Source organism: Crotalus tigris, unplaced genomic scaffold, assembly GCF_016545835.1.
Source record: "Crotalus tigris isolate CLP2741 ecotype Arizona unplaced genomic scaffold, ASM1654583v1 scf7180000019068.10715455, whole genome shotgun sequence".
NCBI classification, from domain to species: domain Eukaryota; kingdom Metazoa; phylum Chordata; class Lepidosauria; order Squamata; family Viperidae; genus Crotalus; species Crotalus tigris.
This window is the reverse complement of record NW_024097358.1, coordinates 9,907,901-9,931,296: the sequence shown is the minus strand read 5'-3', so window position 1 is coordinate 9,931,296 and position 23,396 is coordinate 9,907,901. Positions and strand designations below refer to the sequence as shown.

Genomic DNA, 23,396 nt, shown 5'->3' with positions numbered 1-23,396 from the left:
ATGTGGGGGGCAATAAGGAATTTCCCCTGGTGTCTTAATTATTCTTCAAAATCCAGTCATCCACTCAGTGGAGAATTGTGTCTGAACATTAAACTGTCCCAACCCACAACAAAATAACAGGTAGTGCTATTCTCAGCAACATTTGGAAACTAAAGTGAGACAGCTGCTTGCATGAGAGGAAACAAGAAGAGCAGTGGGACAGATCAGATCAAGAGGTTACAATTCCCAGTATTCCCTTTTCTCTTTATGCATCTTCTTGTAGTGCATAATTAATTTAATGAAAGTAATTGTAGCACAGTGGTTCTCAACCTTTCTAATGCCGCGACCCCATAATACAGTTCCTCATGTTGTGGTGACCCCCAACCATTTATACATCATCAGGTGCCAGGGGCATGGCCAAAGAAAAGGGGAAAAAAATGGCGGACAGCCTTGTTTGGCGACCCCCGTGAAATGGTCGTTCGACCCCAAATGGGGTCCCGACCCACAGGTTGAGAACCACTGTTGTAGCAAGACTGTTACAGTAGCTATGACACCAGATAACTGTTTAAAAAGTATTGGGAAAATACATGGATAGAACTGTTTATGTATATATGAAAAGCCCTCCAGGAGTTGTTGAGCAACAACAAGGGGTAGACTCATCTTTTAGTTCCCCCCCCCATTTTTTTAAAAAAAGGATGGGATTTATATTCTTAATAGGAAAAGCCATTTTAAAGGATAAGGAAAGCTACAGCTGGGGGACGGGGAAACTGTTCACTTATCTAGCTACACACATACACACACCACCACTACACCTGAATCTCTTCACTGCTGGCAATAGGTAGATATTTGAGCTGATTCAATAGGACAATTTGCTACGTTCTTTTAAACTTCACACTGCTCTGAAAGTAAAAAAAAATGTCACAATAAAGTCATGTAGTATTGCTGTCAGCCAAGGACAGAGACTATGTGGTTCTCCAGATGATATGAAAAGATAATTCATAGCATCCCTCACCATTCATTGTATTGTCGAAATTTCCTGAGCAACATTTGGAAGACTTCATATTGGGCATTATTATTTATAGTATTTGCATTTATAGTATTTGCAAAGTACTATTAATTTATCTACTTCAGAGCTGAATCAGGTTGTCAGATAAGCTTTGATACTGAAGCTCCTGGTTTAAATTATTTACTGCAATATTGAAGCAAATTTTCTCTATTTTCTTTATTTTCACATTTTCTGCAATATTGAAGCAAATGTTCCCCTTGTCTATTGAAGCTGCTTTGCTTATGTACCATGTGTATCTCTTTGTGCTTCTTCCCTGTCCCTCATTCTCACTCTTCACAGTCCAAAGTGGCTCTGCAGAAGCATCTTACGAAGACCTTGGCTGCCCGGTTCCTGCCAAGTCCCCTGGCATCCGCCACTGTGTGTACTTTGCCCAGCCCATTAACTCTCCGACCAGCTGCTGCTACTCTCTTCCAAGCACCCATCTTTGGACCAGCACTTTTTCGATCTCCCCCAGGCCCTGTGCGAGCAGCTACAGGCCCCATTGTCTTTGCCCCTTACTAGACAAATCCCAAGGTTGTTTGCGTGGGGAATTGTAGACCATAGCTGTACAAGAAAATTGGGGAGGGCAGGTGACTTTACAGGGCTGTATTCTGAACAGAGGAAAAACAGAATCTTTGAACTGTTTGAAGTGGAACTTCTCTGTTCATTTATCTGAGATTTCCACTAGTGTCATTAACTCAGTTGAAGTTGGAAATAACTTTTCCTATTGTCGGATTCTCCCACAAAGCACCAATCTTTCTAACTCTAGTAGTATACTTAAAAGCACAATCTCACTTATCCAGATGGTCAAGTGGTAAAGTCAAAAGTATGCATTCAAAATATCTGTTAATTTAGAGGTATCTGTCATTTTAAACAGAATTCTATTAATTAGGAATTTGTGTAATTGAAACTCCAAAGAGGTTTCTTTTCCAAAATGCGATGATTATGAAAATCAGATTTGAATGCAGTTCCTAGTTCAGTTCACATTCCCCTTCCCACAATTATAGATTTAAGAAAAATAATGATGATTGATAAACATGTATTGTTCTCCTTGTAAGTTACTAAGACATCTCTATATCTCAGTGAGGATATTGAGATATTGAAGGAGAGGAAAGGAGAAGAGAATATCTGTTTTAAGTATGGGCACAAAACAGAGAGAAGAAGAAAAGTGCTATTATGTAGATAGAAAATTATAAGTTGGGGTTTATTTGTTTTTTTGTTTTTTTGTTTTTGCTTATATATGGAAGAAGAATGGATTCAAACAAAGAATGGTATAGAGATAGAATTATTTCAGATCTTAAGTCAACCTTTCCCAGTTGGGTGCCCTTTCAGCTATATTGACCAGACCCAGAATTTTGAGCCAACCTGAGAATTCTTACAGCTTCAACATAATCAAAAGACATCCTGGTGGGGAAGATTGTCTATAGACTACCTTTATAGATATTATGGCATGTATTGCCTAAGGTGAAGGAAAGGTAAGAATATGAAACCCTATAGAAAATGCACAGTAGGTTTCATACGTAACTGCCATGTGTCACTGAACTTTTGAAATTACTTATTGCCCAATTTCTGTTATCATATTCATGACAGTCTAAAGGAACCACTGCTGAGAGCTACCTAAACCTACTGAATGAAGAAGAAAAACTGGAGCCAGGATTTCTGTGGTGATGTCATTCATAGAAGGATTAATGTCAGGAATGTCAAAGTAGTAGATTTCAAGTTTGAGGACACCTGGATTTCAGATTTTAGAAGCAAAATTCAAAACATAAAAAGTTTCTCCATTTGAAATATGTTACGATGCACTAGTTCAATACTTTTGAATTTACTGAATTTTTTTACAAGTATGCATATCTTAACAATTTTGTGCAAGTGAGCTCATATTGCTTACTCTCAGATAATATTCTATGGTGCAATTTTCTGGACCCTTTTGGTTGACTGAAAAAAATTACCTATTTCATAAATATCTAGAATTGTAGTGGGTCAGAGATTGCTGCCCTATTTCCCATTGCAGTGGGAATGTTGCTGCTCACAAACCAAATTCCACAAGACAGTGAAAGGTGGCAGATATATATATACACACGGTAGCCATTCACTTCAGCAAATGAAGCAAGCCGTGAACAATCTTCCAATATTATTAGTTATTGGATATAGGAGTTTATTTTTTTCACTTGCCTAAGTTATGAAAATCAGTCAAATATAAAGCATGAACTAAAATCTATTAGCTGAAGTTTTCTTCAATTTTGCTTGCAGCTATAATAATCCCTGACACCTTAAGAAAAGTAAGGGAAATATTTCCACGGCAATTCTTTAGATATGCTCATTTTGGGGCAAGTGGGTGCCTGTATTATTGGTCTGCTTTTGTCATTTCAGTGCTCACTTGTGCAGATCAGTATTGATATTTGAAAAGAGAGAGAGGTTATTTGGAGATATTTGGCAGAACACTTTCGCTACTCCAGGAAAGAAAAGCAGGGAATTTTATTTTATGTGAAGGACTTCAATTAAGAGGTTTGGACTGTATGACAACAGATGACCATTTACCAAATGCAAGTGTGTATTTAACTACTTGTTTAGTGGCTGGTTGGTTGTGTCACCCTGGAATGAATGTTCCCTGTTACTTGGCAGAACATTTCTGAATATCACTTTACTGTGTGTTAATATACTGCCACAGAAGCAACAGAATAGATACAGAAAAAGGAGGGCAAATTAAAATATGTTAGACAGCCACATATTAAAGAATAGGTAGCTCAAGACATTTTGAGCTAACAGTATGAGCAAACTTTGTTAGGAGTAACTGGCAGGAGTAACTGGCAGGTCCAGCAGGATACCAGATTCAAGGCTATAAGGTTCCAACAATTCCTACTCACTTTACATCCACTTTCTGTAGCCAGGCTTTATCATTTCTGCCACTTACTCAGACTGGCAGTAGCCCTCCAAAATCTTTTCTAGTTCCTGCAGTTCGAGATAATTGTACAAGCAAGTCTTCTCTAACTGGCACTTTCCAGATGTATTGAGCCAAACTATATGCTATATGAGAATAGAGAGAGTTTTAAGTCCTGAAATATCTGGGGAGCCTCTTGTTGGGAAGGCATATTTAAGCTAATTGCACCAAATGTTTCATACTCCAGATTGCTTTTCAGGATTCTTTATTTTTTCCTTTGGAATTCTCAGTTCTTTAAAACCAGCCTTAACTCAAAATCTGGGACTATTGGACACTACAGGCAAGCCATAAGAAAAGACCATGATTGTCACACCATTCTTACAAACTTTCCAGAGGTATGTAGTATGATCATTATTGAGGTTCCTCAGTGCCGATTCTATTATATCATGCAACTAATCACTTTAGCAAGACATCATGTGAAGTTAATAGGTTTTTTTCCTTTGATCCAGTATTTTAGTAAATATAATTCTCATAAACATGTCAACTGATGCACATCCTAAATAAAAAGCTATCCAGTAGCCAGAGAGTATTATTGGATAGAATGGAAACAAGCAAGCAATTACTGATGGCCACAACTAAATGATGAAACATTCCAATCTATGCAAAATACTAATGGAATGATTGTTATTTGGTTTTCAAGCCTGTGTTACGCTTGTTTCTATCCAGAAGACAAGGATGAGGTTTGTGGCCAAAATCTATACATAAAAAACAAAGGTACTACTGTCACAGTGATCTTGTAGATATGAAATGTTCCTTTTCATTGTAGAGCAGCAACATTCATTTCTATTTATTAAATATGGAAATGTGCCAATTGATTCAGTCTGTTGAAACGTAAGTATTGCCATGAAGAGTAGTGTAACCAGTTGCCTAAAGTGGTAGATTGCAAGTACCAAGATAACAGAGTTGTGGAGTTCTGTCCCAGAACAAAAAGATCATCTATCGGTCCATTTGCAATGCAGCCTGGTTAACTTAAACTATGGGAGGATAAACACAAACATATTTATTGTTTTTGATGTAACATTTATAGATCCGGGAGGTCCTCTTGAAATCATCCATACTGTGTTTAAGACAGTGTGAGTGGGGAACAATAACTAGTTATAAGAGTAAATATGGTTGATGTTATCTGAATAATACCCACGATCTCACAAAACACACAATTTGCAACTGAGTTTTGCAAGTGTGTTTATAAGAATGAGAAGACCAAAAGGTGAAACAAATATGTGATATTTCTGGAGGAAAAAATTCTGATGGGGAAAAGTGCAAGATGGCCTAATAGTTAAACATTCAGCGTAAGATAATGTATATCTTTTTTTGAAAAGTTGGATTCATTCTTTAAAAGTGATTGCTTTCTTTATCTGTAGAACACTGTCATGAACTATTTATGCTTTTTTGTGATTTTTGTGTTGAACAGTAATTGTTTCCTAAAGCAGTTACTTTCTGGGGGGAAACATGCAACCTGCTCAGAATTCAACTAACACCCACATAAAATTGCTGTATATTCACCAAACCTTTGCTTCCAGCTGCTCTTAAAGCTACTTTCTAAATACTGTACTTTCCAATCTGAAACACTCAGTTGTAGCTTTCTCATTTCATTGTAGGTTTTGCAAATGATGGCAGTTCCATGGGGACATGGTTATGTTACTTTATAATTCCAGCAGTTTTCTGCAAGCAGACTGGTAATAGAAAAATGTCTCTTGGCAAATAATATTTGATAAGTGGCAAAAAAGAGGCAGAAATGGGGATAGGAACAGCTTTATAGAACAAGAGGTTACCAGATCTCATCAATTAATAACACTACTTAACATTTCTCTCCTTTGGCTTTTCACCCCAAGCATGAAATAGAATCCTAGGCCATGCTGTCTGAAAATATTGAGAGTGGTTCTGTCAACTTATCCCAGAAAGCTTCAAATGGGAAACTATTGCCATAGTTAGCTATTTCTAACTTTTTCAGGTTCCAGTAAGATTTACAGCACAATCCTGTGTGGATGCTTTCTGAGGCTCATGTTAAATTCAGTGCAGCTTACCATTCCATTATTTTGTTTAGGATTACAGCCTTGATAAATGCTGGCTTATTACATCAGGAAAGGTGGATGTGGTAGATTAAACATAGGATTTTGCAAGGAAATCTATGGTTGCAGAGAATTGAATCAAACCTGGTGTAGAGGACTATAATGTTTATGATAGATTCATTTCAGGGTTCTTGCCAATGTTCTCTGTTGTTTAATGTTAGTCTGCTTCATTTTCCCTCAAGCCCCTGTGCTGCTTCATACCAGGCATATTTTCATAATACAAATAATTAAAAGAATAGGAAATGTATAATTCTTTTTTTAAAGTGCCTTATTCAATCGGGCAGATTTTTAAAAATGATTACAAAAATAATGTGCTTCCCCCTCATTCTCATATCTTGTGTATCATCTATACAAATTTAAGCATATTTAGCTAATAATAAGGTTCTGTAATATGGTAGCAATACTGGAGATGACCTTCTTATAACAGAAAATATTTGTCTTGTTCTGCATGAAATGCATTGTGACTAGGTTAGTGTATCAGCTGCTACTGCTAATATTATTCTATCTGTATAATCAGGTGGAAATATTTATTTTATTGGACTTACAGGTTATTTTAATTACTATTACTATAATTACTTGAGTCTAACAGGCATATATATCTGACATTTGTAAATCAGGTTCAAACATATGAATACAGTTATAAACTCAGAAGCATATTAATGTACATAAATACTAGGAGTATTTATTATAGTAATTTTAAAAAAATCTCTAATGATCTTACAACATCTCAACTGCTAAGGCCTGCTGATCAGCCAAGTTTAATAGCCTTCTTAAAAGCCAATAAAGTAAGAGCTAATTGAATTTCTGAGGGAATGTCTCTATATTCGTTTAAAAAAAAACTTCAGTATATACTCAATTTAAATATGTAAATAATTATAGCAATTACTTGTTTGTGCTAAGTAAGAATCACATTCAGATAATTAAAAAGAAAACTTGTAAATTAGGAAAAAGTTGATTTTCCTCTCCTGCTAAACTCAGATAGTCAAAGCCCACAGATAGACTAAAGAGAGAGAAATAAAATAAAATTGATTGGTAGGGTGGAATCTAGATCTTTAATAAGTTAGGATGTTGCATTTCCTCATGTTAGTAAGTTATTGATATTGCAAAGGATTATGGGATACGCCTTTGTGATTATCCTGTTTTCCAGCCCAATTGCATTGTGATTCTAGAGATGAGCTCCAGTAACCCTGGCAATGCTGAGCAGGATATAGAGATACACCTTACTTTAAAACATCAATACATTTAGCTAATACAGGTTTTGTGTTATAGATTCCAAAACATTCGGATTGTAGATTTGTAGTGAGTAGGCTGGAACAAATGTAATGTTACAAAACTATTACAGGAATCTGATTCAGTATGCAAAAGACTTTTAATAAAAGAATGAAATGGGGTCAGGAAGAAGAAAAGACGTGTAGTTTAATTACAGGGTGGAAAAAAGTTATAGGAAGACAAGTACTGACAGATTATATTGAAAGAAAGAATACCAAATCATAGCTTGAATAATATACCTATGGACAGTGCAAAGGACTGTGATAGGCTAATATTTTGTTTGGTATATTAATACGTTGCAGAAGTAATGATTCATCAAATGTTCCGATTTTATGGATGTGAATGCAGTACTATATTTTTGTGGCATTATCATTGATGTTTGGAGCATAGCCATTTGCAATGAATATAAAATAGTCTCATTTTCTATTTTTGCCATATACATATATAGTTATTTATGGACAGCTTGATAAATTGCATGATCCTACTTTTGTTTACCAAAACAAGCCATTATGCAAAAAAAAAAAAAAAAACCAGCTTCACCCTACAGTATTCCATGGAACAAGTCTAACTTTTCTCCACTCTTGACTGATAGAATGTTTTCAAAATCCAGGCTTTAGTTGTGTTGCTTTCTTTGGGATGCTACTGAGTTTTGGGTTTCTCAAAAAAGATTCTCTTACAGTGATCCCCGTAAGAGAATCCCTGCAGGATTCTGCTTTACCTTTTAGTGGCCTGGATATGCTACTTGAATATTAAAGTACTATAAAGTTCCAGGCTCCTTGTAAAGATCTTTATCTACATCTTCAACTAACTTATGGCAATTTTTCCATTTATCTGAATGCCATCTTTCCTGTTGACTGATCTGAAAAATCTTCTGGCCTTTCACTGTGATTCCCATTTCCTTCAGAGCACTCCTAGGATGGTTCTATTAGCCATGTCCCCCTTTTCTGAAACTCCTCAACCCACTATGTTGAAATTTTTGACCTATCACTGTGCTTTCCTCCCATACAGTGGTGCATTATTTTGATTCTTTTTCCAGAATTATCTGTCTTTTAATAGACTATATGGGGTTGGACATGTTGTGGAAATGAATATACAAGAGCAATGTATGTACACAAATACACATTACAGGATACAAGTACAAAAAACATGAAGTGAACTGTGGCTTCTTATGACTGTAGCATTTATTGTAGAAGGTTGCTCTTGAACATTTGATTTTCTAAGAATTCCTTATCAGAACCACAGAGAGAAAATAGGATTAAAGAAGTAAAAATGCTTGCCTTTTGTCAAATGAGAAAAAACTGCATTGCTCAGAAGGGGTAATTTGTGAGGCTAAGTTCCAAAATGGCAGAAGAGAAATACACCTCTGTATTACAAAATATCCAGCACATGTAAGTTAAGGATAAAATTCTGATAAGCCAGAAATATGCTCTTGATTCTACCACCCAAATCTGTCCTTTTCCTCTTCTTTAGGGTTATGAGCCCCTTGTCTCTGAATGTGCTTGCTTTCTGTCCAGTTGGAAGACCTTCATCCATCATTTTTCTCATTTTTCTTCTGTCCCCTCTCTTCACTGCTGTGCTTCACTGTTCTGGGCGGCAGATTTGGAAAATAGAAGGTCATAAAAGCACCAGTGCACCTTGAACCCTAGTGGTGCTGCTTTTAGCTTCATTGTCTTTCCATTGATATAGATTTTATAGCTAACCCTTGGCCTACATGCAGCTGGTCCTCAATCCTGTTCTGGCACTAGGGTTTTAATATATTTGGCACTTTAACCCCTAGAAGCCATTCCTTCTGCTAATAATACTATAGCAAGAAGCTGCTTTAGAGGCACAATGTGGATGCTTTCTTTTATAGCCCTATCCCTCTGTATCCAAAGCATTAATGCCTTCATATTTAGCATAGAGTGTAATATACTTCAGGTAGTGGGTAGGGCACCTAGGCCATAGCTCTTAGTACTGTGTGTGCCCCCTACTCCCAAACAATATTTTAAAAAAGTGATGCACAACATTTAAACTTTTTTTTAAGGTGAAAAGACATTCAAATGATCTTAGGGACATGGCCAGTATATTGTTTCTTCTCTGCCCACTGATGATTCAATGTATATTTTTGATGTACCATAAATATATATATATATATATATATACACACACACACACACACACACACATATATACACACACATATATATTATAAAAATGTTGAAATAAAAGTAAAAATATTTTGATAATCAAATTTACTTGATCTCCTGTGTTGCTTGATCAATAAATTCACATTGTTGGGCTAAAATCAACGTGCGCTAGATTCAAATCCATCTTCAACCGTGGGAGCTCACTGAGGGAATTTGGGCCAATCACTTTCAGCCCAAAAGGCCACTGTTGTGGGGAAAATTGGGGAAGGGTGGTCCATTAACTCCCCTGAACTACTGGAGGAAAGGACAGAAATTAAACATTTTAATAAGAGGAAACAGCTGTCAGCTGTCTTGACATGGTAGTGGATGATGGGATATATCTGCAATTCATCTGCAGGTTGCATTAGACTGCAAGTTGAAATGCCTTGGGAACTTTTCAATTTCTTGAGCAGCTAATGCATTATTATTACTAACCCATTATTACTACTGAGAGTCTATTATATGATTATAGCAGTGTACAAATTTTATCAATAATAATTAATTTCAGAGCTGGCATCTGTCACAAAAGGTCCAAGAGAAGTATCTTTATACAATGTACACAAGGCTCTTGAACCAATACAATACTGTAGCGATGAAGGTCTGGTCTGTACAAACCTTGGATGAGATAAATGAAACTGTTCTTGGGTTGCACCATTAAAAATTGTACCTTCATAAAATAAAATCTCTGCAGCTGTTGAAAGCTAGTCATAATGAAGAATTCTCCACTAAGATCTTTTTCATCCCAATTTTATCTGTTTAGTGACTTTTCTTGGTGGGGGATGGGATAGATCTTTATTACAACTTACAGACACATTCAGTTGAGACATGCTCATTGAATGCAATACATTTTGTTGCATTTGCACAACACATGCAGTCCAAACCAGACTTTGGCATATTGCAACAAAAAAAAAAAAAATGCAACCATAGATTAAAAGTATATAGACTAAGCTATATAGCTAAAAGTATATAGGCAAAGACAGTTTTCCTTTGAATTCTCCTCAGGATGTTGCATTTCAATGCAGTAGAAATTCTATACAATCTTTTTGCAGTGATCGAAAACTATAGAATAAATGACAGTTCACATTTATTTCTAGTAGCCTTGTGTAGGATAGCTTTTGGGTGCACTGGGCTCTATTTGAAGGTGTATGTGAATACCAGGGAAGAAAGCTTTCCAACCTAGGCTCCAAAAATAATTCCAGTTAGCCCATACAAAGAACTTTAGTCTATTGAACTCAGGCCTTAGACCTGAGGCAATTTGGAGTTCTTTTTAGATCTGTACTGTTAACAGACAATGAAATCTTGACTGATTCTTATCAAAGGAATACACTGTGGACCAATCCACTGGTCAATGTTTGGTCTCATCAGTTTGCTACATTTTGTCTCTATAAGCTCAGATCTGTGTTTTCCAGAATCCTTGATGATCTCTTTGTGGTCTTTGCTTAAGTTTGCAATTATAATCATTATACTTCTTACAGAATAGAACACCAGATCCCTACATGCCATCTTTGATCTTCTAGAGGCACTAAAAGAAGATAAGCACGCAGAGGTATTCTTGCTATGTATGTGCCCACACAAATGTATGCCAGCTGAGCTTTTCATAAACTAGCTTGGCATACAACATGTTGCTTCAGCCAACTTTTTTTTAATTGAGGCATGTATTTGCAAGTAAGAAATGATGGTTGGAAGAGAAAGACTTTAGTTCTTTATTTGGCTCTTAATTATTATTTCCCCCTCTACACACACACATTTTTCCCAGTCTGGCTTCTCAGTCAGAAATCAGTTGCAAAAACTAAAATGTTATGAAAGAAAACTGATAATAAATGGGAAGATAAAGTATCTCCCACTGCCCCTCTATTTCCTTCTGCAACGTCTCTTTATGCAGATTACATTTACTCTCATGATTTCTCCACGAACATTTAGTTACATCGAGGTAAGTTACAAGTATGATGGGCACTACTTCAGAATATAGTACAGGTAATTCTCAATTTATAAGCATTCATTTTGTGATTGTTCAGCACTGAGAAAAGTGATTTATGACCATTTTTCACAACACTACTATAGCATCCCCATGGTCACATAATCAGAATTTGGACACTTGGCAACTGGCCTGTATTTATGAGGGTTGCAATGTCCTGGAGTCACCTTTTGCAATCTAATGAAGTTAATGGGTAAGCCAGATTCACTTAAACATGTTACTAACAACTGCAATGATTCACTTAACAATTACAGCAAGAAAGGTTATAAAATGGGGCAAAATTCACTTAAATGTATTGCTTAGTAACAGAACTTTTGGGCTCATTTGTGGTTATAAGTTGAGGACTACTTGTATTATACTGTAATGCAATTTTTATTCTTATTCCATCAATGAGTTGTATTTGCTGACATTTAGTGGCATTTATAGATTAATAGACATTCTTCTTTAATATTCCTTTTGCAAATATGTAAGATTTTTTTAAAAAAGATTATTTTCTTTCATAAAGTCCTTAAATGGAAAATGATTATCTTCAAATTTTTGAACAACAAATATTTTGCCTATAATCATAACTTTCTTATTAAACTAATTTCAATGCCATTTGTGTCCAATTTATTACTGTTTAAATTACCTTTCCAATTCTTGCTCACTAGTCTACATTGGAAAAACTGGAGAAAATAATTATATTCACATTGATGTTGGGAAAGCTAAAATACTTTTTTTTAATTTATTGTTATCTATTCTGACTGGGACACTGTGTTCTGTACTGTATTCAATAAAAGTTGATACTGCACAAACAATTCAGAGCAATGTAGAATCTGTTTTTAAGCTGCATTTCAAGAATTCATAAGCAACATAGGAATCATTTCTCAATGCATTATGGGATAACAGCAGTTCTTTGAGTTGAATCCACTTTATCATGACACCAGTTATATGTTACATTCATTATCCAAATCAGGAACACAAGGTCACAGTGTTTGGAAGAGACATTCACAAAACAATCAAAATCAAATCCAGATCAAGAGTTAATGATATATAAAAGACCACTAAAATCTATTATCCCCAAACCTAATTTCTGTTGGCAGATAATGTGTTTTCCCACAAGTTTCTATCTATATGTTTCCTCTTTTCCACAAATCCTAACCCTTATAAAAGTACAATTAGCTTCTAAAAAACCATTCTAGAATCTGCTAATTCAAGAACATGGAAGATGGTGGATTAACTTGGCCAGGAGTGCTTCAATGCTGAGTGGAATATTCCATTATTATTTTTCCTCATGTTGCTAATATTCATGGCCCATCCCTCCCTTTTCTACAATTGTAAAAGATATTTCTGGAAAGGCTGGGAAAATTCTACCATGCTACTCTTCAGGTTCCAAATCAAGAATACAACTTAGTGCCCCTGACAACTATTTTCAGATTTAAAATGCGGGTTCTTTAAACATTAAATAAAATAAAAATAGTCTGAGCAAAAGAATGTTAAAAATCCAATCTTTAATGCGCTGTATTGACTATTTAATACACTAGGCATTGGACATATGCAGGTACTATCTGCTTGATTTTTTAAAGTACTATTTTGAGTGAAAAGTCAAGAAAAGCTTCTACACTTGTGTTCTGGATTTGGAAAATTCTTTCTACCAAGACAAAAACAAATGATATAGAGATAGAGGCTGTAGGAACATAGGGTGTCTCTTACTGGTTTCTGCTCTGTGGCAAGGCCAGCCTTGCTCTACATGCATACATTTTTACCAGCAATAGAGAGTCCAACACCTGTGGGTTTCATCCATCCACCGAACCACTGCTTTTGTTCTTGCGGCTGAGTGGGAAGGTGGACTTGCTCTGTGGCTGCGTCATTTTGCTGGCTAAGTAGACAAAGGGGTCAATGAGACTCTGACGGTCAGCAACTGAGGTTTCCCAGAGTTTTACTTTCTCTGCCTTTGCCCAGTGTTGGGCTATATCATGGTCCACACGGCGTTGTTCCTGCAAATCACATTTGTTGCCTAAAACCACAATAGTCACCTATGAAGATTGGAGGGGAGAGAGAGAGAAAAAAATCTAGTTGGTACAATATCACATGCACAAAATGCTCCAAATCCCAGGATGCTCTTATATAAATTTTATTAAAAAATAAAAAACTATGAAAAAGTAATACAAAGTAAAGAAAGAAAAGAAAAAGCTTCCAATTTCCTTTGCAACAAATACAAATATGGCCACATAATTATCTCTTACTCTGATTATTACAAATTTTCTATTATGTAATATTTTAATCATCAAAACTTCCAATCAAAAGCTCACTTTTTTCCCTCTTTCATGGAAAAACCCATAAGGGGTTTCCATGCAACAATAAATGTAGATGTTGTCTTTTCTCTAATCAAGGTAGTCAGTTTAGCCATATCTGCAGTTTCCATCACTGTCACCCACCATTCCTCCATTGTGAATCGAATCCCAGGATGCTCTTGACATGGTGGAACAAGGCCACCCAGAATATTTGGATGTCTGAGTCAAGAGAAAACATTCTTTCTCCTTTAGATTTGTCAACTGAAGATTGCTTCTAGAAAGACAACAGGATGGGTCCTTCAGTGCACTTAAAAACAATCCCAGCATGCTTGCTGGTGGCATAAATGCCTTTTTTTTTTTAATATGCCATCCCTGCTTCTTACTGCTCTTAGTGCCTGGCAGCCAAATTGTCTCCCTCAGGGGCCTTCTATTTATCCCATTCTCTCACTCATCCTCAGCCACTGTAGCATTTAGCTGACCTTGGTGGGTTTAAGAAACCTATGTAGAGTTAGGACTAGAAAATCCCAAGATTGTGGATTCAACTGAGTATGCAAAAAGGAAAGAACAGAAAAAAAGAAATAAGGATCCCTTGAAAATACAATGGCAAATCATTTCCACATTATTGCTGAACTTGACCAAAGACAGACTTATGTGGCCATGCAATCACATACCAACATGACACAAATATTGTACAGAAAAGATTATTAACTTCCAATTCTCTGCCTTGATGAAAAGTGGCCAGGGGCCAGGAGCTTCAAATGATAGGTGGAAACCCTAGTTTCTAGAGTTGGGGGGGGGACCCTCCTATTCCTGGAGTCCCCCTCCCCCAAGAAATTATTAAGCTACCAAAAAACAACCAGATTACAGGCAGTCCTCTTTTAATGGCCACATTCCGGATCAGCAATGGAAGTATTAAGCCAAGTGAAATAACAATTGTGCTTACAATCTTACTTCAGCTTTCCTTTGCTTCACAGACCTACGAATGTTAAAAATAATTGGTCACAAAGTTATTTCTTCAGCATTATCCTAACTGTGAACAATCATTGTCCAGGACAACTGGTAAATGAGGATTACTTGTACCTTTTGAAGACAGAAAAATAAATTAAAATGTTTGATCAATGTACCCCTCTAAAGAGAATCAGCATAGCACATCTTCTACAGCTTAAAAATATATTATTTTTGTGAAATAAAGGTGTAACAATTGTTTCTCCTAAAAAAAAAAAGAAAGATGTAATGGTATGTGGGAATAACTTTGGAAGACTGGGCAGAGAGATGCTGATGTCAGGCTCCAAGCCCATAAGTGACAAATGGTGATTCTTCCAAGCTGAGTTCTTCATTGTTTCCACATCTACAGGCAGAATCTTGCCCGGCTGAGGACTCTACTATTTGCATCTATCACATACTCTGAGAATTATTAGGGAGGGGCTGTCTTCACCCTCTTTCTCTCACACAAGATATCTGTCTTTTATTCCTCTGGAATGCTCTTCCTCTTGGGAATCAACCCCACTACACTCCATTAAAGATGCTTAAGGGACAGTCAAATAAGCGCAATCCACTCCTGCAGAGTGGGCAGAGCAAGAGTCTCAAGAGGACCCTCCCTAAGCATTGTAGGTGATGGCAGGAGAAATCCACTTTTCAGACTGGCAAGATTCTGTTAACGTAGCTTTACAATAAAATAGAATTATTTCATTTTACTATGATTCTTTCTACATGATAAATTCTGTCAGACAGAATAAAGAGATAAACACACATCAAAGACACTATGCTACCAGATAAAGAACAGATAAGTAGCAACAATGTTAAAATAGATTCAAATCAATCTGAAAAGTCCATTTTTGTTATTTTAGGGTCGTTGCGACAAAATCATAGAGGTTATCTAAAAATAAACTTTGAACAAATTATGTCATTTTTGTCTTAATAGATGCATTTTGTTACTGGATCCCCACTTCTAAAGAACATCAGATTTTTTTGAAAGTTGATTTGAGCATCTACCTAGAACATCCCTAGACTCTTTTGCTACCCAAAGGCTTTTATGGCATGAGTATCTGGGATGCTGAGAGCCAGTTTGTTCTAGTGGTTAAAGCACAAGGCTAGAAAGTGGAAGATCATGAGGTCTAGTCTGCCTTAGCCATGAAATCAAGCAGAAGAGTCACTCTCAGCCCAAATCACCTCACAGAATCGTAGAGGAAATAGAAAAAGGAAAATCTGTTGGATATGTCTACTGCCTCAAGTTATTTGTAAAAATAATACAGAGAATCAATCAACATTCTGCAAATCTCCCAAATAGGAAAAGCTTCAGGAAAGAAGTCCACCTACCTCCTTCTTATCCTTGTTTTTGTCTATTTCCTTCTTGAGAATCTCCACCCTCTTAAAAGACTCCTTGCTGTCAATACTGTAAACCAGCACAAATCCATCCGTGCAAGAGAAGCAATGCTTGGGCAGCTCCAAGCATTGTGAGGCTCCATCCCTCAAGCCTCGGGTGTCATAGAAGCGCACCTGTTCACGCAGATTCCGGTCTGTTTCAATGGAACCCATGTAAATGTCTTCCTGGGTTTCAATCATCTCTGAACCTGCAGGGAATCAATCAGATGGAATATAAGAATCTCTACTAAAAAAAAAAACAACCCTCTTGATCTTGTTCCTAGAAAGATATACACAGATATCCAGAATAATTTCTGCTAACTGCATTTGCTACAGTTATCCAGAATAATTTCTGCTAACTGCACTTGTTAAATGTTTAACTATGGTAAGAAAAGACATAAAATGGAGCAAAATTCATTCAATGAGCAACAGAAATTTTGGGCTCAATTGTGGTCGTGGTAGTCAAGGACTACTTGTACATACTAATAACAAAACCAAATAGAGCTATTTAATTTTCACACGTTGCACTAAGCCATAGTATGATGTGTTTCCTTTAGGCTGAGCATGCCTGAACCCATCAATCTTCTTTGTTAGTCCTGGTTTATTAGTGTGTTATGCCATTCAGCCAATTGTTGTTATTCAAGAAAAAATTCCTAAGCAGATCATGAATTAGTAGCCAATGGAACAGAAAAGCCTAAAATGTATGATATGGGCAAAATAGTAAAGAAATAAGATTTCCCATTTAATTCTTTACACGGGTTAGAGATCCCTCCATCCTGGCGTAATGCATTTATATCATTGATTCCAAAAGATAGTCAAGATCTTACTTTGCCTAAAAATTATAGGCCTATATCTCTTTTAAATGTGGATTATAAAATTTTTGCAAAAATTTTAGCTAACAGGCTTATGGGGATCTTGCAGCAGTTTATACATAGGGATCAATCGGGTTTTATAACTGGAAGGTATATGAAGAATAACGTTAGACAAATTATTAATTTATTAGAGTATTTAGAAAAGAATAACCAAGTCTCTGCAGGCCTGATATTTTTGGATGCTGAAAAAGCCTTTGATCAAGTGAATTGGCAGTTTATGCTGTGTTTAATCAAGGAGATGAATTTTGGACAAAATATATTACAAGTATTATCCAATATATATCAAAAACAGACTGCTCAAATTATTGTAAATGGGGGTTTGTCAGAGGCTTTTGTAATAGAAAAAGGAACAAGACAGGGATGCCCGTTGTCTCCGTTATTGTTTGTTTTAACACTGGAAATTTTGTTGATTAAAATTCGGGAGTCTCAAGAAATAAAAGGAATAGAAATTAATAAAAAAGAATATAAATTAAGAGCCTTTGCAGATGACTTGGTTGTTACTTTGTCTCAACCTGTTTCTTCGGTGGTGAAATTATTACAATTGATTCAACAATATGGACGTGTTTCTGGCTTTAAAATTAATAATAATAAGACCAAAATATTAGCTAAAAATATGACTAATGGTGATAAACAGGCTTTAGTTAACTTAACAGACTTTGAAATTGTTGATAAGGTAAAATATTTGGGGGTTACATTATCTGCTTCTAATGTAAAATTGTATAAAAATAATTATGAAAAGCTGTGGATGGAGGTACAGAAGGATTTAAAAAACTGGAATAATTTACAGTTATCCCTTATGGGCAGAATTGCAGTTATTAAAATGAATGTCCTGCCAAAGTTTATTTTTTTGTTCCAAATGTTACCTATCTTAAAGAACGAACGTAATTTAGATGAATGGCAAAAAGGTATTAATAAATTTGTTTGGGCAGGGAAAAAACCAAGGGTGAAACTTAAAATAATGCAAGATTTTCGTGAGAGAGGTGGACTCAAGGTACCAAATATGAAATTGTATTATGATGCTGTAGTATTGACATTGATTAGCGACTGGGTGAATTTAACAAATACAGAAATACTTCATTTGGAAGGCTGGGACCTATTTTTTGGATGGCATGCCTATTTAATATTTAATAAAAAAGTGGATTGGGTTTTTAAGTCTCATATTATAAGAAACTCTTTGCTAAGAGTGTGGAGAAAGTATTATAAAAGTGACTTCAAAATACCATTATGGGCTATACCTCGGCATGCCATAGAAGGTATAAGGAAAGGGGTAAATATGGATAAGGTCTCTTACGTACAGTTATTAAGATGGGATGGCCAAGACTGGCAGTTAAAATCTTTGGAAGAATTAACACATGAAAACTTAACTTATTCATGGTTCCAATATAGACAAATAGTGGATAGATGGAAGATGGATTGTAAAATGGGCTGGCTTAGAGAAGATGAAATTTTTTTAAAACAAGTAAGAGATCAAAGGCCAACCCATATTAAGAGAGTTTATGGGGTTTTAGTGGAATTAGATTCAGAACTTGAACTAGTTAAAGATTGTATGATTAAATGGGCACAGAATATTGGTGAAACGATTTCAATGGATACTTGGGAACTTATTTGGATAAGAAATGTTAAATTCACACAAGCGCAAAATTTAAGAGAGAATTTTTATAAGATGTTTTATAGATGGCACCTTGACCCAAAGAAAATGTCCATTATGTACCCTAATCTACAGCCGAAATGCTGGAGATGTGGATATTTGGATGCTACCTATTACCATATTTGGTGGACGTGTAAGCATATAAAAGCTTTTTGGATTAAGATATGGTGGAATATTCAAAGAATTTTTAAAAGGAGGGTAAAATTTACTCCGCAATTATTTTTACTAGGTATTGTTATTGACTGTGATGCTAAGGAGGTTATATTGATGTTAAATTTGATTACAGCCGCTAGGTTGTTAATAGGACAATATTGGAAGAAGGAATCTTTGCCTACTTTACAAGAATGGTTTCATAAAGTTTCGTATTTGGCAGAAATGGCAAAGATTTCGGCTTTCTTAAAGGAGCAATCTCAAGAAAAATTTTTTGCGGTATGGGAAAAATGGATAAATTTTATACAACATAATTTGGATATGGAAAAATATTATCTAGCCTTTTTATAATTTGTAATGATTGTTTTTTCTTTCTTTCTTTCTTCTTTTTCTTTTTTATATATATACATTTTTTATGTATTATTATTCATATATTTTTTTTTTATATATATATATGCTTTATTCTTCGTCTACTTTCTTCTTTCTTCTTTCTCTCTCTCTCTTTCTTTTTTTATTTTTTTTTCTTTTTTAGTATATATTATTCATTTTAAAGTTTATGTTATGTATATTATTATTATATATATTATTACTGTGATTTTTATTATTATTATTAATTATTTTATAAATTGCAAATGTTATTTTTAAAATATTTGTTAAATAATCCTATATTCAGTTCTGGGAAGTCGGGGGGGGGTGGGGTGGTTGGGGAGGGGGGGGTGGATTTTTATTTGTAAAACTTTTGAAAAATTTCAATAAAAAAAAAAAAAAAAAAGATTTCCCATTTAATTCCAACACTCACCAACAATATGATTCCCATATAAAAGCTGTTCCAGGATCGAAGTCTTCCCAACTGATGCTTGCCCACATACTACCACTTTGCAACTCTTCCCCATTATCTGGAAGATACAAAGAGGAAAATTTCAAGAAGGATATACTAAAAATGAGTGGTGAAAACATATTGAAATGAAGGTACATATGCAAACACTACTATTGCTCAAGGCTGGCTTTGGCTGTTCAGAGAGGGAGTCCTACATAATAACCAGACTGTCCCAATCTTAGGTGCTGGTTGACAGGTAAAAGACCTGAGCAGAAATTCATGGGGCTTTATAATGGCAAATGCCTGGGCAAAGTCAAGCAGAACTAAGATGAATAGTTAATAGCCCTGTTATTTGCAAGAATTAGAAAATGTTTCTTAAGGTCCAATAATTTAATATTTGCAAATAGAATTGACTTTTTTTCCCTGCCATGGTTGGCTTTGTGCTATTCACATTTATTTTGATCTCAAGGTTTCTCTCTGACAATATAGGAACATTAATGAATTTGCTCAGATCTTGGTGTAGTTCTTTTCTCCACAGTGATTCTCTGCATAAGACTTTGTGATCTGTACTAACTCGTGTATTTGAATATACTCATTTGTCTTACAGTCTGCAGTAATAATTTGCCTTAGTTTTGGATCTGGCTTTATTTGGTGGATTTTGCTTTCCAGTCAAATCAAATAATTTTTTATTCACTCATAGACCAGCAAATAAACACAAGAGTCACAATTAAGATAAAGGGAAAATATGATTATTCTAAAAAAATATGTGAAAAGAATTAGAGTTAATATGGTGTATCATGCAAACTATACAATAAGTCCTTGGCTTGGGTTTCCAGTCAAAAGCAAGTAAATCCCATACATTCTAGGAGATAGAATCAAGGCTATCTCAGAATCAAGGCTACCTCTGTTTCTTACTCTAATTTTACTCTTCTGATCCCTAGATTTTGTTTCTCTACACTGCATGCTTGGTGTCGCTGAATTCCAATTAGTGCTTGAATCAAACAGGGTTTGCTGATGCTTTTAGAGTTTCAGAGAGAACCCTTCGTACCCCTTTAGTTTTTTCTTGACATAATCATGATTACCCTGGAGGAGACACTAACATATTTCCCTTTTAATCACCCCACATTAATGAGGAGAGAACAGAAAAGCAACTGAGACTTACTAGCAGTAGCAGCACCATTGAGTAATTTTAGGGATGAGTAGGATGGGTAGGATGATAATTTCCTTTTGTTTTCTTGTGTTTATCATTTTGGGCCAAAAGCAAGTTCATTCAGTTTTCCTAAGTAATTTTTAAACCAACTAGGCATATCTAGAAAGAGGCTGCTTTTTACAATATTATATTAGTGTTAGAAAAACTGTTTGTCAGAAAGGTTGGCCAAAGAAAAGAATGTTGAAGAATAAAAATAACATGTAAGCAGCTTCCAATATACATTTCTTTTCTTTTAATCTACAGCTAACATTAAAACTGTAAACCAAAAAAAAAAGTTTAAAAAGTGAATGAAGCAGTGATAAAGGGTTTCAGGATTCAATCTGGGTGGGTCACCAGGACCAGACCAACCCAGATTGGATCCTGCAACATTATCCTAAGTCACTTATATTTGCCTTCATTCATAAAGGGTTTCTTCTGAGAATGCAGTATCCTATCTAATCATCAGTCTGAATATGTATCCTGTATTATCTGCTTACTCTGAATATTTTTATGATAACTCTGAGCTTGGTTGTTTTCTTGCATTGTTTCATTACCCAAACCTGATAACATCATCAGGGCTAGCAAGAAAACAAGTTCAGAGAGCACCAAGGCTCCCCTCATTTCAACTCTGAGCTACAAATATTCTCTTTTATTGGAATATTTTTATGTCTCTGACAACCAAAATTCTACAATGGAAAGCCATAGTATCTCCAAGTAATGTTCTTGCTTTTTAGAGGGGAAAAGTGAAAGCTATGTTTACCAGTTGGTATTGCTTCTGTGCCACATTTTACCTATTAATTTTTTATGCTATCCATCTCCCCTGTAAAGTAACTCTTATTTTCTATGTACACAAATGTACAGTATATATTTAAATGTATTTAAATATAAAAACAATAAATTTTAGTCTGTTCATATTTACTACAAATTAGCCAGGATTTATCCACACTAGAAACATAGAGGAATAAATTAGGCAGCACTGTTACAAATTTCCACTATTGAGAACAATTATTCCTTTAATCTTGTGTAGTGTGAGACTGCTCAGAGAAATATCACACTGAAATGGCAAAACTGCTGTCTCTTACATTTCATGACACTTTTGCTCCTTTATTTGTGCATTAATGGTCTGTCAAACAAGGCCTGCCTGGCATCTGATAAAAACCAAGTTCTCAAAATCCAGTGTCATCATTTATCAATCTCCAAGGCACTGCTAGCTTCTGGTGGGTCAGATAATACTCTAATTAAATAGCTGGTTGCTGCTCTTTAGAGAGGGGGAAATGCTCATTTGCAAATCTATCATAGATTAAATTAATCGCTGGGACAACTAGCGTGCAAACCCACACAATCATTATTGCGCTTCTAAAAGTCTGCAATTTGTCTGAAAACTCGATTAAAAAAAAAATCCAATCCAAAGCAATTTACCTTCCCGACTGCTCTTGATGTTTCCGTGCCGTCTTCAGCAAGGAAAGGAACTGAGGACCAACAACTCAGAATGACTGAGAGAAAAGACATACGTGGAAACTGCAGCCCACAGCTCCATCTAGAGCATTGTCTCTTTTGTGATTTACTCCCTCTTGCGATCCAGTTAAGATATTTAAGAAAAGGCAACAGCAGCGCACTGCGTTCAAATACAGAAGAATGGAGGTACAAAGCTTAGCTCAGCAATCTTGCTATAATCCAAAAAGGGCTCTTCTTCATTTTAAATTTTATGAAAATTATACAGTCAAACGAGGGCTAGTGATCTTTAAACAAAACGGCGGAAATGGTGAACTGAAAGTAATAAAGCAACACCTCTTTTCCCTCCCTATCTCTGATTGAGTTCATATATTTACACTAAAGCAAATTTTGTTTGGCAACAGTGGTGGTAGCAGAAAAATGGGAAATTAAAATACACTTACAGTACAAATGACATGAGAATAAATACATGTGGGGCATTTTGACTGTAAATATGATGTGGAAAAAGGCTTGGGATATCTTCAGTTGAGGCAGTGGCTGCGTTCACGTGGTGTTCTTGATTAACTGATCTACGGTTTATGGAATTAACTCAATTTTCTGAGTTTCACATAATACATTGAACAATACATCCAATACACAGGCTGGCTTTGCAGAACCCATTAGGCTGAAAGATAGTTGATTAGTTTTTAGTATCGTGTTCATGCAATCAGACCCGTTTAATTGAAGAAAAAAATCTCCTGGAATAAAAACGTATGACTATGAAATTGTCATCCTAGTGCTTTCTAGTGCTCTATTACTAGGCATCTAACAATAAATATTGCTTTTATTGCTAGATGCCTAGCAATAGAGCACTAGACAATATTGCTTTTATTTGTTGTGTAAGTGCATTTCTTTTATACTGTATGCTGTGTTGCCTTTCCAAAGAAAATAAACTTTTATAAAATTCTGTAAAACCGTATTTTCTATTTTTATTGCAGAAGAAACCTGCTTATCTACAGATATAACTTTTTCCTAAGTATAAACAGATTCTGAAATATTGCAACCCAATGCTATCAAAAGGAGATCTGAAAACAGACCGGTCCCGACTTCCAGATTTTTTCTGCATATTTCAGTCCGAAAATAAATGATTACTTCCAACTCCTGTTTCTCCAGTCCCGGGACAAAAAAAAAAAAAAAATCTTGGAGGACTCTACC

General features: G+C 35.5%; 2 protein-coding genes across 11 annotated transcripts in view; one reads left to right on the top strand and one right to left on the bottom strand.

The window, feature by feature from the left end:
* Positions 1-10,381, top strand: part of ZNF385C (zinc finger protein 385C) — a 276,051-nt gene extending 265,670 nt beyond the window's left edge. For all 7 annotated transcript variants that reach the window (XM_039359015.1, XM_039359012.1, XM_039359010.1 and 4 more), the window contains one exon: positions 1,325-10,381. In XM_039359015.1, coding sequence (XP_039214949.1) covers positions 1,325-1,546 — 222 coding nt within the window. In that variant the 3' untranslated portion in view covers positions 1,547-10,381. The remainder of the gene's footprint in view (positions 1-1,324) is intronic.
* A 1,665-nt stretch (positions 10,382-12,046) lies between these two features.
* On the bottom strand, positions 12,047-23,366 carry NKIRAS2 (NFKB inhibitor interacting Ras like 2). 4 transcript variants are annotated; one of them, XM_039359152.1, is made up of 5 exons: positions 23,279-23,366; positions 22,170-22,365; positions 19,544-19,640; positions 16,210-16,283; positions 12,047-13,455 (listed from the first exon to the last, which is right to left on the bottom strand). In XM_039359152.1, the coding sequence occupies exons 1-5, from the start codon at positions 23,305-23,307 to the stop codon at positions 13,216-13,218; spliced, it is 636 nt and encodes a 211-aa protein (XP_039215086.1). In that variant the 5' UTR covers positions 23,308-23,366; the 3' UTR covers positions 12,047-13,215. The 4 variants fall into 4 exon arrangements, with proteins under 4 accessions (XP_039215086.1, XP_039215085.1, XP_039215089.1 ...); XM_039359155.1 differs by lacking the exon at positions 23,279-23,366 and adding an exon at positions 14,657-14,689 and having other exon boundaries at positions 13,317-13,455; positions 16,030-16,283; positions 22,170-22,352; XM_039359151.1 differs by lacking the exon at positions 23,279-23,366 and having other exon boundaries at positions 16,030-16,283; positions 22,170-22,329.
* Positions 23,367-23,396: the final 30 nt, after the last annotated feature.